We start from the raw sequence: 14,850 nt of genomic DNA, 5'->3' as shown, positions 1-14,850 counted from the left end.
TCAAAATATTTATACTTTATACTGTTTATGGTAATATTATACGCGTAGAAAAGTTCTGACATTTTCAGATAGTATTCAATATAGCTACAGGTTTAGTGAATTAATATCCGTAAAATGAACCAACAACATTCGGCATATTGTACAACTATTAAGGCCATACAATATTTATTACATATATTGTGATTGAAAAAACATCTACCAAGTGCATAATATGTTAAATGTTGGGGAAAACAATCAGTAGTTACGATTACACGTTAAACGATAAAATGGTTTATACTTTTAAAATTAGTGTTTCAGATATAAAGCACAATGTCATTAAAACAAACAAAAATGCGAATGTTTACATGAACCGCAAGCAATTTTTAACGTCATCGTGTAAACGCATAAAAACTTAATGAAGAAAATGTCGTGGATATATGAGATAAAATAATCGATTTCGTAATTATTCCATAATAACGTGTCGGATAATTTTGGCCAAACCAAGAAAAGAAATTTAAATATCTATAATAATTAATAATGAAGTTGTCGGTCGTTCACATGTTTACCTATATATATAAAGGTTGAGGTTCTGGAAAATATTATAATTACATATCTATCTGTATTAGTTTAATGTTTGCAAAGTTGTCAATTTTTGGCTACAGATATCATATTATTATCCGCTTATCAGTAAATACAAATTTGGCCTTCGCGAAACGCCATACCTATACATGAAGATAAATACAAAACATTTAGGTACTTTGTATTGGTCATTGATTAGTGTTACTCGGAGGCATCCTTGCCGTCATTTTGTCAAAATCACGAAAACTTGTTCTTGAATAATTTTTGTGATTACAAAACCCAAAAAAACGCTATAAACAGTTAACTTGTATATTTAAATGCGTTAAATATTTTAAATATTGTAGGCACTGAAAATTCTGGAATTATTAGATATAGGTACTTACTTTTTTATATTTTAATTAATTTTACCTTATTCTGTAAAAATTGTCTATATTAAAATAATATATAAAAGAAAACCAGTCTTGCCAATATGCTTATTTAAAACCAGTACTTAATACGTACCTAATTAAGATAAAAATATACCAAACAGAATAAAGAAATATTGTTGTTTATAGACAATAACAAAAATACTTATCAAGTAAACAAAATCATTAGCATAATATCTACTGTAGATACATGCGTAAAATGTTTTAACAATTTTTCTTAATTATAATATAGTACCTATAGTATTTAATAATAATATAATAATAAATACCTATGGTTAGGTATACGAAGGATATTTCATTTTCTCCATCAAAAAATGTTACATTGAGGCTAGAGTTATGTATTTGAGCTATGTTACTATTTATTTATAAACAACTAACAAGTGTACGAATATAACTTATTAGATCTCACGTAGTACAATAATAATATCTTAACAGAGTACATTTTTTTGTTAACTATAGATATATATAGCGAATATTTTTACATTTCATACATTTTAGTATTATAATGCATAGTTAGTAATAATTATATATTATGCATAGCATTACTTACTATAATGTCGCTTAAGAACCATCGTGGCCAATATCAGTTTTCCAAACTTTTTAGTATAGAATGAAAGTATTATTTTTTGCTAATATTTTTTTAAGTTAGTATACTTACCTCTGAACAATTTATTATTATTGACTCTAAAACGTGTAAGTTATAATTTTTTCTAAAAAATAAAAATACATTTTTGCTAAATGATTGTGAGATTTTCTTTGCTAATGTACGAGTGTACCTAATATTTGAACCTTAATTAGGCCACGATGACAAACGAATGTAGACACGAATCATTGATATATAAAACGCAAATTACCTTTTTTAGTAATAATGATAGTCCCTTTAATAAGCTACAATAAGATGTAACCTAATACTCGTACATAATTACTTTATAACATAGGGCTACACTAGTTAATCCACAATAGTCACAATGATAATAGTCGCTGTTGACACTAATAATTAATTATTTAAATTTGTTAATATTTTGAAACGAAATAATGGACTAATTTATCAAATACATGCCATATACCTACGCGCCGAATATATGCCACCCACCGTGCAAAAAACTGTAACAGTATTTTAAAAGTAAAACGCTCCAAGGGAATTCTGAAACGTTTCTAAGTAACTTCCATTGGAAGCCTATAATACGACTAAGACTATAATCATAGTATAAAAAATAAGGAGTATGCTCAACACGAAGTATACGAACAATGTTTTCGTCATAGTTTGCGCATGTGCATCGCCTTGTGTTTTTGTGCATATTGCATCGCATAAGATCAAATGTATCCATATAACATCACCTTCAGTTTATTGCTTGTTGCATAAAATATAAATTATACATTGCCCCTTAAAAAAATATGCACAGTTTCATAGTTTACACCAACGATAATGGTATAACATATTTTTTAAGTGTGCCGGTGCTGTTTTTCCAATTTTCTGAAATTCTATAAAATTTTAGACTAATATTTTATATTTTAGTTAGTGATAGTTACTACCTTGAATATAATATTTTTCCACTAATCTACAACTCTATACCTATTTAGGGGGGGGCAAGCCCGAATTAAGGGAGGGGCAAGGGGGGCACAAGTATATTTTTTTAACGCGTCCAATACAGTTAAAATAAAAAATTATATAAGTAGGTAGGTATGTAGGTAGGTAAATTATTATTAATAATTATAAAATGAAATTGTTCGCAATTTTATATCACGAAAAATTACTATAAATAATGAACTATGTTTGCCAACAATTTTGTTTGTTTTTTTTTTTTTTGAGGATTTTAGATTACTGATTCAATTATTTAAGTATATAAAAAGGTAGTTATAAAAAAAAATATTTAGCTCTTGTAAATTAGGTATTTCAGTTATAAGTATAAATGCATATTATACTAAAATTTAGAGGACCATATTTAATAACCTAGTGACCCAAAATTGATCAATTTACTGTCAAAATGTTCAAAAAAAAAGGCTTACGACAGAATCCATAAAAAATATAGTGGTTATTATTTGAAAAAATAAAGTCAATTTTATTATTGGTACAACTATGTGTTTAAAACTTATGAAAATTTTGTAAAAAAATCACCTGTTAAAAATAGAGAAACATGTCTTTTTTTTTGTTTTAACGAAATTCCATATCATCGATCCATAATTGTTAAAAAAAAAAGCCACGTACAATGACATAAGATACATACTGTAAATTCTTTGTATAGTGAAAAATTATACAATAATATAAAGTCGTTAATATGACGTAATGATACAATTATTTTAAAGTTAAAGTTGAAAGGTGGGTTAGGTAAATGTAGTATGGTACACTTATGGTACACTCTCGGGGCCCAATTGATCCTTAATCCGGGCTTGGGGGTGGGTTTATACTGTGTGTTATACCAACGAAAATGACTTCGCAGGAAAATCTCTCACAGTCTGTAGCATAGTCAGATTTTGTAATTTTTTTTAAAGAAAAAGACATTTTACAGGTTGGAATTTTCAATTTAACTTTAAATAGTAATATAAAAATACACCTAAAAAAGAACAAATATTGTGCATTTTTAAATGCATATTTTAGCTTTTATATTTAAAATTTTGAAAATCAAGCTATGATCCTACCTAAAAAATGTTCGCTTCTTTCAAATAAAAAAAATTAACGAAATCCGCTCATTCTACAGGACGTGAGGGTTTTTTTCTGTAAGACATGTTTTTGTACTAAAAAACCTCCGACGCCCTTAAAAAACAAAAACAAAATATTATGGTTTTCCTGTTATCCATTATAATTACTGAGGAAATGATTCGTTTTGACGGGCAATGGTAATAACATGTTATTATGAATAATTTAGTACCGACATTGTGAAATAAAATAAGAAAATATGTGGTAATTTACGCTAATTAATAGTTAGTACTTATAGTATGAATACTGCAATATTACAATGAACATAAAATATTATATAGAGAATAACACACGTTTAGAAGGAAAATGACTATAAAATGTTTTGAAAAAAAATTAATATTTGAAATAACAGTTTTTTAACGAAATAGTAAAATAATAATAGTTTCAATCGATTCTCAGAGATTTCTTCAATAAGATTCAATGCTCAACTCGATAATAATTGGTAATATGTAGCAGGTTTTGCAGCGATTAAAATAAATTAAGGCAATGTGCACGCATGCGCATAGGCATAATATTTAAGGGATTGTAGTAGGTATTTATGTTATTTCTTAATTGATCCGTGTACAAATTTCCCTTACACCATACACCCGCTTCTATAGATTTGTGTAAGTAGGTATTTGTAAGTGGCTCATAATAAATTGAAATTTACATTCAAAATAATATTATACACATATAAATATTTTTAATCAACAAATAACAATTTTAATTTAATACAAATTGTATAATATCTCTAAAGTTATACATTTACAAATATATCGACTCTCTTTGTGATAAATTGACACGTCTTTTGCAATATCAACGATAGCCAAATTTGAAAAACAGTCTTGCAGCGTATTCGTCTTACACAGCCAATTGTTTGCCTTATATCAAAGAAAATACTTTTCGTGACTATAATCCAATTTAATACAATATTTGGTCCGAACCAAACCCCCGCATAGTTGCGCCTATGCGGATAGTTAAAATTATTAAAAACGAAAAATATATTGCGTTATATGCAAATTATGTATAGTTATATAGTTACACGATATTTACACTTAGATTAAATTATTATGATGCTATGATTAATAGTTAACTTTATATATATATGTCATATATTATAATATAATTTGACGTGCGGTATTCGTGATTGGTGTTATTTTCACATTCGGCAAGTAATCCGCTCTCATTATCAACTGTGTGCTGATGACGATGCTCTTCTGCGTCCCCAACGTCTCAACAATTGTATACCTCAAGATCGTGGACAAAACTGTTTTCATCTGGTACATGGCAAACTTTTGACCTGTAATTCATTGGTGGAAATTAATAACTTACTTGAAACGGATTCTTTTTTTTTGAACAAAGTTTTATATTTACAACATCTCAACATCTATTTACAGTTTACACGTTACACAATGAGTAAATTGGAAGGGGGCTATTTTACGTGAAGGGGAAGTCTATATTATAGTAACTGTCAAGCGTTGTGTAGGTATAATTTTATACGATCGGTCGAAATTCTGCTCATCCTTTAAAAGCAATAATATTATTACCAGAGCTAGAATTTTAAATTACTAAAAACTTTTAAAATATGACCCAAAAATTACCTTAAAATATGCCCTAAAATAAATAATAACCTAAAAAGGGACAAATAAAAAAAATTGAAATTTGAATTTTATGTCTAGTGGTTTCTACAAGGGGTATTACTTGGAAAGTTGGAAACCACCGAGGAACAATATTTCAAAAACATAATATTTTCATGTTATTTACAAATAAAAACATTATGGTGCTTCAATACAGGTATTAATAAAGAGGCCCTTAAAACTAAAAAGTTGGAAAATGTGAATAAAAATGCAAAATATAATTTCAAATGTTAAGATCCATGATTTAACGTCTGAGTCAGATTTTGCACTTTGAATTCTATATATTATTATGTACCTACTAGATACCATAAAAAAATTCTAAACAATCCCAGCCCTGATTATTAATTAATGCTATAGGGCTGCGAATTTGTAAAAAATGAATTATTATTAGAACACTGCGTTAAACACAGCTTTCCTAACACAAATACGGTTTCCAACTGTTCGGGTTCACTTCCATAGACTTAAAAGGCGGTTGCCGGTATAACCTATAAAAAAACCGGTATTTTCATCCAATCGAGAGTTTCGAAGAGATATCGATATAAAAATATTAATATTTGTTCGTTTTTGTGAAATTGCAGGTTATCAGATATTGCTGTCAATCAATCTTATAATCTTAATGACTTCAGACTTGAATAATTTATTTTATTATATTATGAGTTATGACGTACTATATATAGGTATTTGTGTACGTTGGCCGTAAAGTAATATTAGATAAAAATTCATGGAAAATTATAACCTTTTTTTGTTTTTGGTACTTTTAGGTCGGTATTTTAAAAATTAAAAGTTGGCAACCATAAACGCTAACTTCACTGCTATAGTACTTACCTATGCAATTTCTGGGGCCGGCGCTGAACGGTATGTACGCGTAAGGATGACGTCCGTTGCACTGTTCGGGCAAAAACCGATCGGGATCGAACTGTTCCGGATTGGGATAGATGTTTTCGTCGCGGTGCAATAGGTGAGGGACGACGACCATCACCGATTTAGAAGGTATCGTATACTTGTCTGAAACATTTCAATTATTATAAAATTATTTATCGTACGCGAACAGTACGTATTTAACGCGGAATGAATGTAATTAAAAGATAGACTCTTTGAGCTAAATTATACATAATATTGTACTCATACCTAGGTGGAGCGGCTCTTTGAGGGTTCTCGTGATACCCGTCACGCTCGGATAAAGTCTCATTGTCTCTTTTATCACTCTTTCTAAATTTGGCATCGCTTTGAGGTCTTCCATTGTTGCGTCCCGGTCGCTGTCGCCGAATATTTCGTAAAGCTCGTCTCTGACCAATTTCTGTTTGACATCAAAAATTAAATTAAAAATACGTCGTTTGTTCCCATACGAAAAAAAAATTACGGCTTGTCAAGAGCATAAATGCGCAATCATGACTTTCGGTGACTTGTTGTCGACTTTTAGCGCAGGAATAAAAAAAAATTAAAAAAAAACTTTTAAAAACACACTTTTCCATAAAAACATTTAAAAAAAAATTTTAAAAATTGCACTAAAAAGACAAAAATAATTCTCTGTACTTAAAAATAATGAAAAATTTATTGATGAAAAATTTAAAAGTGTGTGGTGCTCATACACTTGACATATATTCCCAGTCACTATCTTATAAACATGATTGAACAAAGAAGTGTATGTGAGACTTTCCTTGGCTTTTAAATTTTTCATCAGTAAATTTTTCATTATTTTGCTCTTATACTTGACATATACTGCCAGTCACTATCTTATAAACAGGATTGAACAAAGAAGTGTATGTGAGACTTAGCTCGGCTTTTAATGTTTTGTATGATGCACCACACACTTTTAAATTTTTCATCAATACATTTTTCATTATTTTTAAGTACAGAGAATTATTTTTGTCTTTTTAGTGCAATTTTTAAAATTTTTTTTTAAATGTTTTTATGGAAAAGTGTGTTTTTAAAAGTTTTTTTTTAATTTTTTATTTTCTACTTTTTAGTTGAAAGTAAATATTTTTATTAAACGTTTAAGAAATATGTTATCCGGTGTTTTCGGTACCTATATCAGAATACCGGTATAATGTTATTTGGTAATAATTACCGTTGTTACCATAGATATTATAATAATGGATAGGACACGCCTATACTTGCTTCGTAAGAGGTTGCGGTTTTTTTTGGGGAAGAGAGAAAGTTCAATATCTGCGAGAGATATTACGGCGACGTCGTGGGGACAATCCTTTTTTTTTTTTTTGGTCCATGTCCCAAAATGACAACGGATTATTGTATTGTCATCCAAGACCAAGGTCTATACCAATTTTCAGAATTTTTCATCTTCAAAAAGTGCCTCAAATCGAGCGCGCAAGATTTGATCACAGACAGACGTGAAACCAAACTTAAGAAAAGTGTTAAAAAATAATGAGTAACGATTGTAAAATTATAGATTTAGTAACTATTATCGCGAAGATATATTATAAATACGTTTAAAAACATTTATTTTTTCGTAGACAATAAAAATATCGATTTCCGAATATTGAAAACGATGGCTACCCTACGAGCATAAAATTATATTTTATATGAAATGAAGAAAACATAGTATTATTATTATATTGTACGGGATGATCCATTTAACATTTATAATTTCAGAAAATATTAACATTTTCAAAATATTTCTTTTAAATCATTTTTAGTCGTTACAAACAATATTTTTAGAATTTTTAAAATCTTTTACTCTTTTGAAAGACAGTATTCATTTTAAAATTAATATTCCTGAGCAGAATATTATTTAGAACATTTCTGATTTCCATCTATAATCACCAATATTCGGCAAGTAGTTCATTATTTATGAATTATAAGCATAATTATTTGAAATTAAGACAATCAGATTGTGTATAGTGCTCATTTTTCGTGGTACCACTCTACTCCGCTCATCAAAACGTTAAGTACTTTTAATTCCTAAATTAATCTTCCCTACAAAGTACTCCAAATAATATCCTGAATTGGAATAAGGAATCAATTTTATTTAATATATAATTAAATTAATTATATAAAAAAAATAGTAACATATATTTTTAAAAACATTAATAGTTTTTAAAATATTGAGTATCTTATAATTTATTGATAATATTTGTTCATTACAGTTTTACTTACTTGCATATTTTGATCGAGCCCCAAATGAATTATAGCCATGGTAATGGCTATTGAAGACGTGTCGTGACCTTCGAAAAGAAACGTATCCACTTCTTCTCGTATATCTTTATCAGTCATCGCACCAGGATTTTCTTTGGAAACACCGACAAGAAGGTCCAAAAACGAATATATCCGTTTCTTTCCTGCAATTTTTTAAGCGGGAATCAAAGTTCGATCACCAATATAGACCTACTTACAATATTTCTACAATATTTTGGTCTTACCATTTTCATCGGGCTTCTTTTGTTCTACGTTTTCTAATATTTTTCGTCTCTCCCGTATGACCTAAATTATATATATAAAAAAAAACTCATTGTATAAACACTACGATAAAATATACATAATATTATGTTTAAAAAAAAGTATTTATGGTGGTTACATTTTCAGTGAAATCGTGTAATAACTTTAATGATTTACGAAATTCTCTGCCGATGCTACTAAGGTTGAAAACGATTTCGTTCCAATACCAAAACGTGAATATGCGTTTGATTAGTATCTGGCTGACACTGCAGAAAACATATAACAGTAATTAAAAAACTAACGTAGAAACACTTAACGTTACAAATTATACACTTGGTGTAAGGTGTACTTACTTTTTGATTGCTTTAACGTAATTCATCGATTTACCCTCTTGAGTTCTCAAATTTACACCCATAATTGTTTCTGTACATATATTGCACATGAAAAAAAACGAAAGTATTATAATTTATTGATCTCATTATTCACTATAACATTATGGTATAGGGCTACATTATTTATATTTTTTTATTGCATGTAAAATTAAGAATTTTGTGGTTGGCGTTACGAAATCATGAAATATATTCGAAACATTTCCACGTTTAAACGATAAAATGAAGACTTACCGCACACAATGTCCAAAGCACAGAGAGTTACATGGGAGTCGATATCCGCTATGGATTTTTCGTTTTCGGATGCGTTGATGAGATTTTTAACCAACGAACGGGAGTGCTTATTTAGCGACGGTACGTAAGTTTCCAATATTTTAAAATGAAAAGTGTTGGTCAACAGTTTCCTCCTTGAATGCCATTTTTGATCTGTAAAACAATTTCAATAACAATTTATCGAATGGCACACATTTTTGCTATACAATTTTTAATAATGTTCGTAAATAGTGTCTTAGATGTTTAGAAAAACATATTGATTTCACTTATTTTGTCTCTATTCTTTATTATGTTTATTGTTTATGACGTATTGTTAACCTTGTATAATATTGCTTCATAAGGTATTCTTCAAAATATTTAAATACATTTTAAACGGTTTCATTAATTAGCTGGTGGTTAAAATCTCAAAATGTATTACGAATTAAATTTCAATAAATTAACTGTATGTGTGACTATCACTAGTATCACCGATATACCACGTAATTACAAAATTACTGAGGATTCGTGAAAAAATAACTAGGTAATTAAATTTATTCCTAGGTAAATACAAAATATTTTCCTTAAATTAATAAAATTAACCAAAGTAATTAGAAAATTATGCCACATTTTCAATATTATAATCGCATTCATTTTATGTTATTTACAAGGTTAGGTTAAATCAAAATATTTTTCCGAATAGTTTGTAATTTTTAGTCATGTGGCATTGCGTTGGCGTATATTTCTGTAAATAACAACAGAATATTCCTGTAAGTAACAACTAGCAACACGAATGCGGATCTAAGAAAAAAAAAGGGGAAAAGTTGTTTTAACTGCTCTGCTGTACAGCGTAGGTGTTGAGTGTAACTCGTTATTGAGTAAGTCACTGTAATATGTGTATTAATTTAAACTCAATAATAACTCTTTACTCATACTAAAAATAATTCTGAGCAAAAAATTCTGGTCTGGCAGCCTATACATTACTAAGTATATTTTAATTATTTTATGATATACTTATATTGCTGTAAAAGTAATTTATTTTCCTAGTTGAATTAATTTTTGCAAAATAGCATTTGAAAACATCATTGTGTGAAATACAAATAAGAATAACTAAAATCATTATTCTTCTACACCTAAAACACAAAATCGATTTTGTAGCTAATTTTACGTGAAAATTCTGTTTTTTCTCAATTTTTTTCCCGATTATTTTGAGAAATAGGTGCTTTAAATTTTTTACTTTAGACCACAAACTCGATCTAATTTTCTATCAGAAACCACGCACCCAAAGTTGAAAATTGAAGTATTTTTACTGCTCCAGAAGGTGGTGAAATCACATTAAAAAAAACACACACACTCGGTTGGAATCTAAAATATCAAATACGAATTAGTCAATACGAACTCAAATAGTTATTATATGTTTGACGGAAACCAGAAATTAAAACTACGGAACCGATTTTCTTCGAGAAAAGCCCGTATAATATATTATTCACTACAGATTTAAGCACATACTAACCTTAACATATAATATAATGACGAAAGTGTGCGTACAACAACAATAATAATAATATACGTACCAGTGCTGGTCAGTAGCCCTTTGTTCAACCACGGTTCAAGCATCTCATAATCGGGACCTTTCGTAATATGCTGTACGCTCGACAGTAGTACCTATAATATATTATTATTATTATTATATACGCACGTGACATTCAACAACGCGGAATAATTACTATATAATATTAAGCACTATGTATACCTAGTTTATTACATTTGATTACCGTGGTATCTGAGCACTGCTTAGTGTGCCAATATTATATTATATATTATATTGTTATTACGGCGGACGTACCTTTATATCGTCTGGATCGTTTATGATGATATAATGACGCGCTATGATTTTTAAGTGGATCAGCGAACCATACTTTTTGATAACGCTGTCGAAATACGGCAAAATATCTGTAAAATAAATCACGGAACCTATTATTACACAGGTACAATGGAAATACAATTATGTCACGTTTTTATCTAACGCCGTGTCCGTTACATTAAATCGTATTATATTTTATTTAATATTGTTGTTAATTTATTCTTTTACCGTGTTGTAGTATTCATTGGCTACCACTGTGTATACTGTCGAACTGTTCCATTGGGCATTATGCCAGTTAAATTATTAAATTAAATAAATTATAATATTACAATATACGATACAACCTATAATATCATATTATTCTCAAACCGCACTATTGTTCGGCGTTTATAAATAATTATAAAATTATAAATGCATTTGATGTTATAGACGTCGCGTCCCGAATGTTCCGGAAAGGAGCGCTCACGAAATGCCTCCCATCTGACCCTCACATTGCCTCCAGTGAATTTTTTTTAAAAAAGTTACCCGAATTTCCTCCCGATTTCAAAAATATTAACTTGTTGGATTATTTTTAAATCTACCGACAAAAGCTAAGTTTTTCCAACTGTGGTATTCGTTTAGTATGTGATATACCGTATTGGGTATTCGTTTAGTATTTTTAGACAAATTATAAATCATAAAATTATGTTATTTTATTATTATTAATTAATTAGTACCCAATACAAATATAAAATAATACAGAATTACATTTAACAAAACCAAAATCAGTCAAACAAAATATCAATAAAAAAAATATATGAATATTGAATAGACATACTTATTACAGAAATGTATGAAAATTATTCAAAAAATGTCATAAAACTATTTTATTATAAAAAATATTTATTATATTTAAAAAAACATTTTTAGCAATAGGTACACTTTTTGTATATTACATAAAATTAAAAATAAATGTATCTTCTCTGTTAATTCGATACCCGTACGTTGTCCGTACATAATAATATAGGTATAGATAGGTAATCGTATTGGTAGGTTACATACTAAACAAATACCTCAACTGTCGATTAGGCTGGCCAAGTTCATAAGTTGATAAGAAAATTAACTAATTAGTTAAGTTAAAAATGTAAAGAAAAACTTTAATAATTAATTAGTTAATGCCCATCTTTGTTATTAGAGACCAAAATATATTATTATTTTCAATAATTCAGGTTTTCTTTATATCATTATAGTAGTGTCTGTGGTGATATGACATTTTTAGTTCCCGTTTAAAAAAATGGGTTTGTATCACCAAAGGGCACTTATATATTGTATGTATACTTTTAAGTAAATATAGTTTAAAATTCCGAAATTCAGAATTTAAATACATTTGTTATTTAAGAGAAAGTGGGGGAGAGAACGAAGAAGAGGATCGCTTTGGATAGATAACCGTCGTGGTGATACAAATTGTCCTAATACGTTATAGTTTTATAATACTAAATATTTTTTTTAAAATTATTAAATGTTTTTATATTTAATTTTCTTACGACAAAAATTAATAAAGCGTCATAACATCACACATTTGTGCATGATACCTATATACCCAATGAATAAGAAATAAAACATTACACGGTACGTACCTCTTGGGCCAAAACTAGCGAGTTTTAGCGACACAATCAACGAGGTCCATTGGCTTTTAGTGATCGACGGCAATAGTGAAATCTGTCGTCCATGGTTCTCAGAAAATTTGTCGGAGAATAAAAAGTATACACCGAGGACCACGAGTGATAGCAACGCCATCCACAGCGTGTTTGAATCCGACGTCAGAGCTCCGATCACGTTGGAGAAGATCATTTTGACGAGGGGTAGTGAAATTTAAAAGGAATTCGGCCGTCAAAATTCGATCGGTTTGCGACCGTTTGCTATAATACTGCACAGGCGGCACCGCAGCAGAACATCGCAAAATTGTTGTCGAGTCAACGACTCTACCGAATCCTTTCCTTTTCCACCGAAGAAAACGTTTTCGCAAACGTCGATTAGTCGGTCCGGTGATATCCTCGCAGGTCGTCGCAGCTAATGATAATAACTATAGTGAACTCGCAAACGCCATGCACATAATATAATAATTATTATAGCTAATTCATTATAATCTATAACCTATTATATTATACCGAACGGAATTTCGTTTAAAAGATAAAAATCAAAACACGTGTGTTCGTTGCTTCTTTACGCATTTTCGACTCACGTACTATATATACTCTGTAGTCTGCACACAGATTCCCGAGCTCGAGTCACTATACGCAGATGACTAGCCGCGTGGTGGGGTGGGGTGATAATATAATCATAATAACAATAAATAATATTATGGCCGATAGTAGGTAGGATGATGTTATTGCCCATATAATATTATAATATTATATCGTTATTGACTTTTGTCCAAGTCATATATGAATATTTCAATATCGAAATGCGTTTAACCCGATTGCGCCAGAAATACTGCAAAATACGTTATTATTCTAGTAATAGTTATAATATTGTTATACATAATCATCGTGGTTGGTCGATAAGGAAATCATTTGGGACGTATAAGGAAGTATCCACTTGCTGGTTTTGGCACACGTGTTTGTATTTTTTTATTGATAGATTCATTTTTTTCATCATAAATCACACAATCGCAACTGCACAAATCCCAGTGTTATTGGACAACACGCACATGTTGTTGTTTTCATTGTTTTATTGACATATTTTCAATGTTAAATTATTATTTATTATGTACTTGCTATACGAATACGTGCAACGAAATTCCTGCAAATCAAAAAAGGCACCGATGACAGGCATTATCAAAACTGCATTCGTTTTAGGACTTTTCGGAACAATACTGGTTTACAGTAGATACACAAATAACAGAGTGATTCGTCTAGCATGACCTTTTAGATTCTGAGTGGAACGATGAATGTATTGATTTTACAAAGATGTGTGTTTTTTTATTTTATTTTGTATATATTTATTCATTTTATTTATTTATTTTTTTATTTTTGTGTCTGTCATCACCTTTTAGGACAGAAAAAGTGCTTGGATTTTCTTCAACAGTAACTTTTCTGATAGGAAAGTGAACCTAGGGTCAAAAGTAAAAATTTCCCAGTAGTTTTCAAAAGCGACGTGAAAAACTAATGAAAAATTAAGGAAAAAACGGGAATTTTTACGCAAAATCTGTTTTTGAGAAAAACGATTTTGGTTTTTGGTGTAACTCTAAAACAAATGACCGTAGGGACATGAAATTTTGTCTGAATGTTTATAATTGAATTTCCTATACACCATAACATATTCCAAATATTTTGACTTATTTTGAGCTGTTTACGGACCTATGTTTTTTTTTCTATAAATATCAATAAAATTTTTCTGTTGAGTAAAAAAGCTTGAAAATTTAATAGAAGGCTTCTACTATATTGTTACAATGAAATTTGAAAAATATTAAAAATCCTTAGTCACAGTTTTTATTTATAAGCATTTAAAGTTCGAATTTTGACAAAATACGAAAAAATCACGAAAATTAGCAAATTATTTTGAGTTGAGAATTCATTTAAATTTTTCTTTTTAAATCTAAGATTTGAAAATATAATACAAGATTATCCATAAGTTAGTCTACCTTTATCAAAAGAAAAATGTCTATAAGAAAGTCAAATTA

At 29.1% G+C, this 14,850-nt stretch overlaps 1 protein-coding gene across 1 annotated transcript; it reads right to left on the bottom strand.

The window, feature by feature from the left end:
• Positions 1-4,338: 4,338 nt before the first annotated feature.
• LOC132951941 (cytochrome P450 4C1-like) lies at positions 4,339-13,430 on the bottom strand. Its single transcript, XM_061024016.1, has 11 exons — positions 12,806-13,430; positions 11,172-11,278; positions 10,900-10,990; positions 9,311-9,502; positions 9,041-9,110; positions 8,827-8,953; positions 8,672-8,732; positions 8,409-8,590; positions 6,423-6,591; positions 6,120-6,299; positions 4,339-4,957 (listed from the first exon to the last, which is right to left on the bottom strand). Exons 1-11 carry the CDS (start codon positions 13,017-13,019, stop codon positions 4,773-4,775), a joined length of 1,578 nt encoding a protein of 525 aa, XP_060879999.1. The 5' UTR covers positions 13,020-13,430; the 3' UTR covers positions 4,339-4,772.
• Between the last annotated feature and the right edge of the window lie 1,420 nt (positions 13,431-14,850).

Source organism: Metopolophium dirhodum, chromosome 9 (assembly GCF_019925205.1).
Source record: "Metopolophium dirhodum isolate CAU chromosome 9, ASM1992520v1, whole genome shotgun sequence".
Lineage (NCBI taxonomy): Eukaryota > Metazoa > Arthropoda > Insecta > Hemiptera > Aphididae > Metopolophium > Metopolophium dirhodum.
This window is presented reverse-complemented; position numbering and strand designations above follow the sequence as displayed.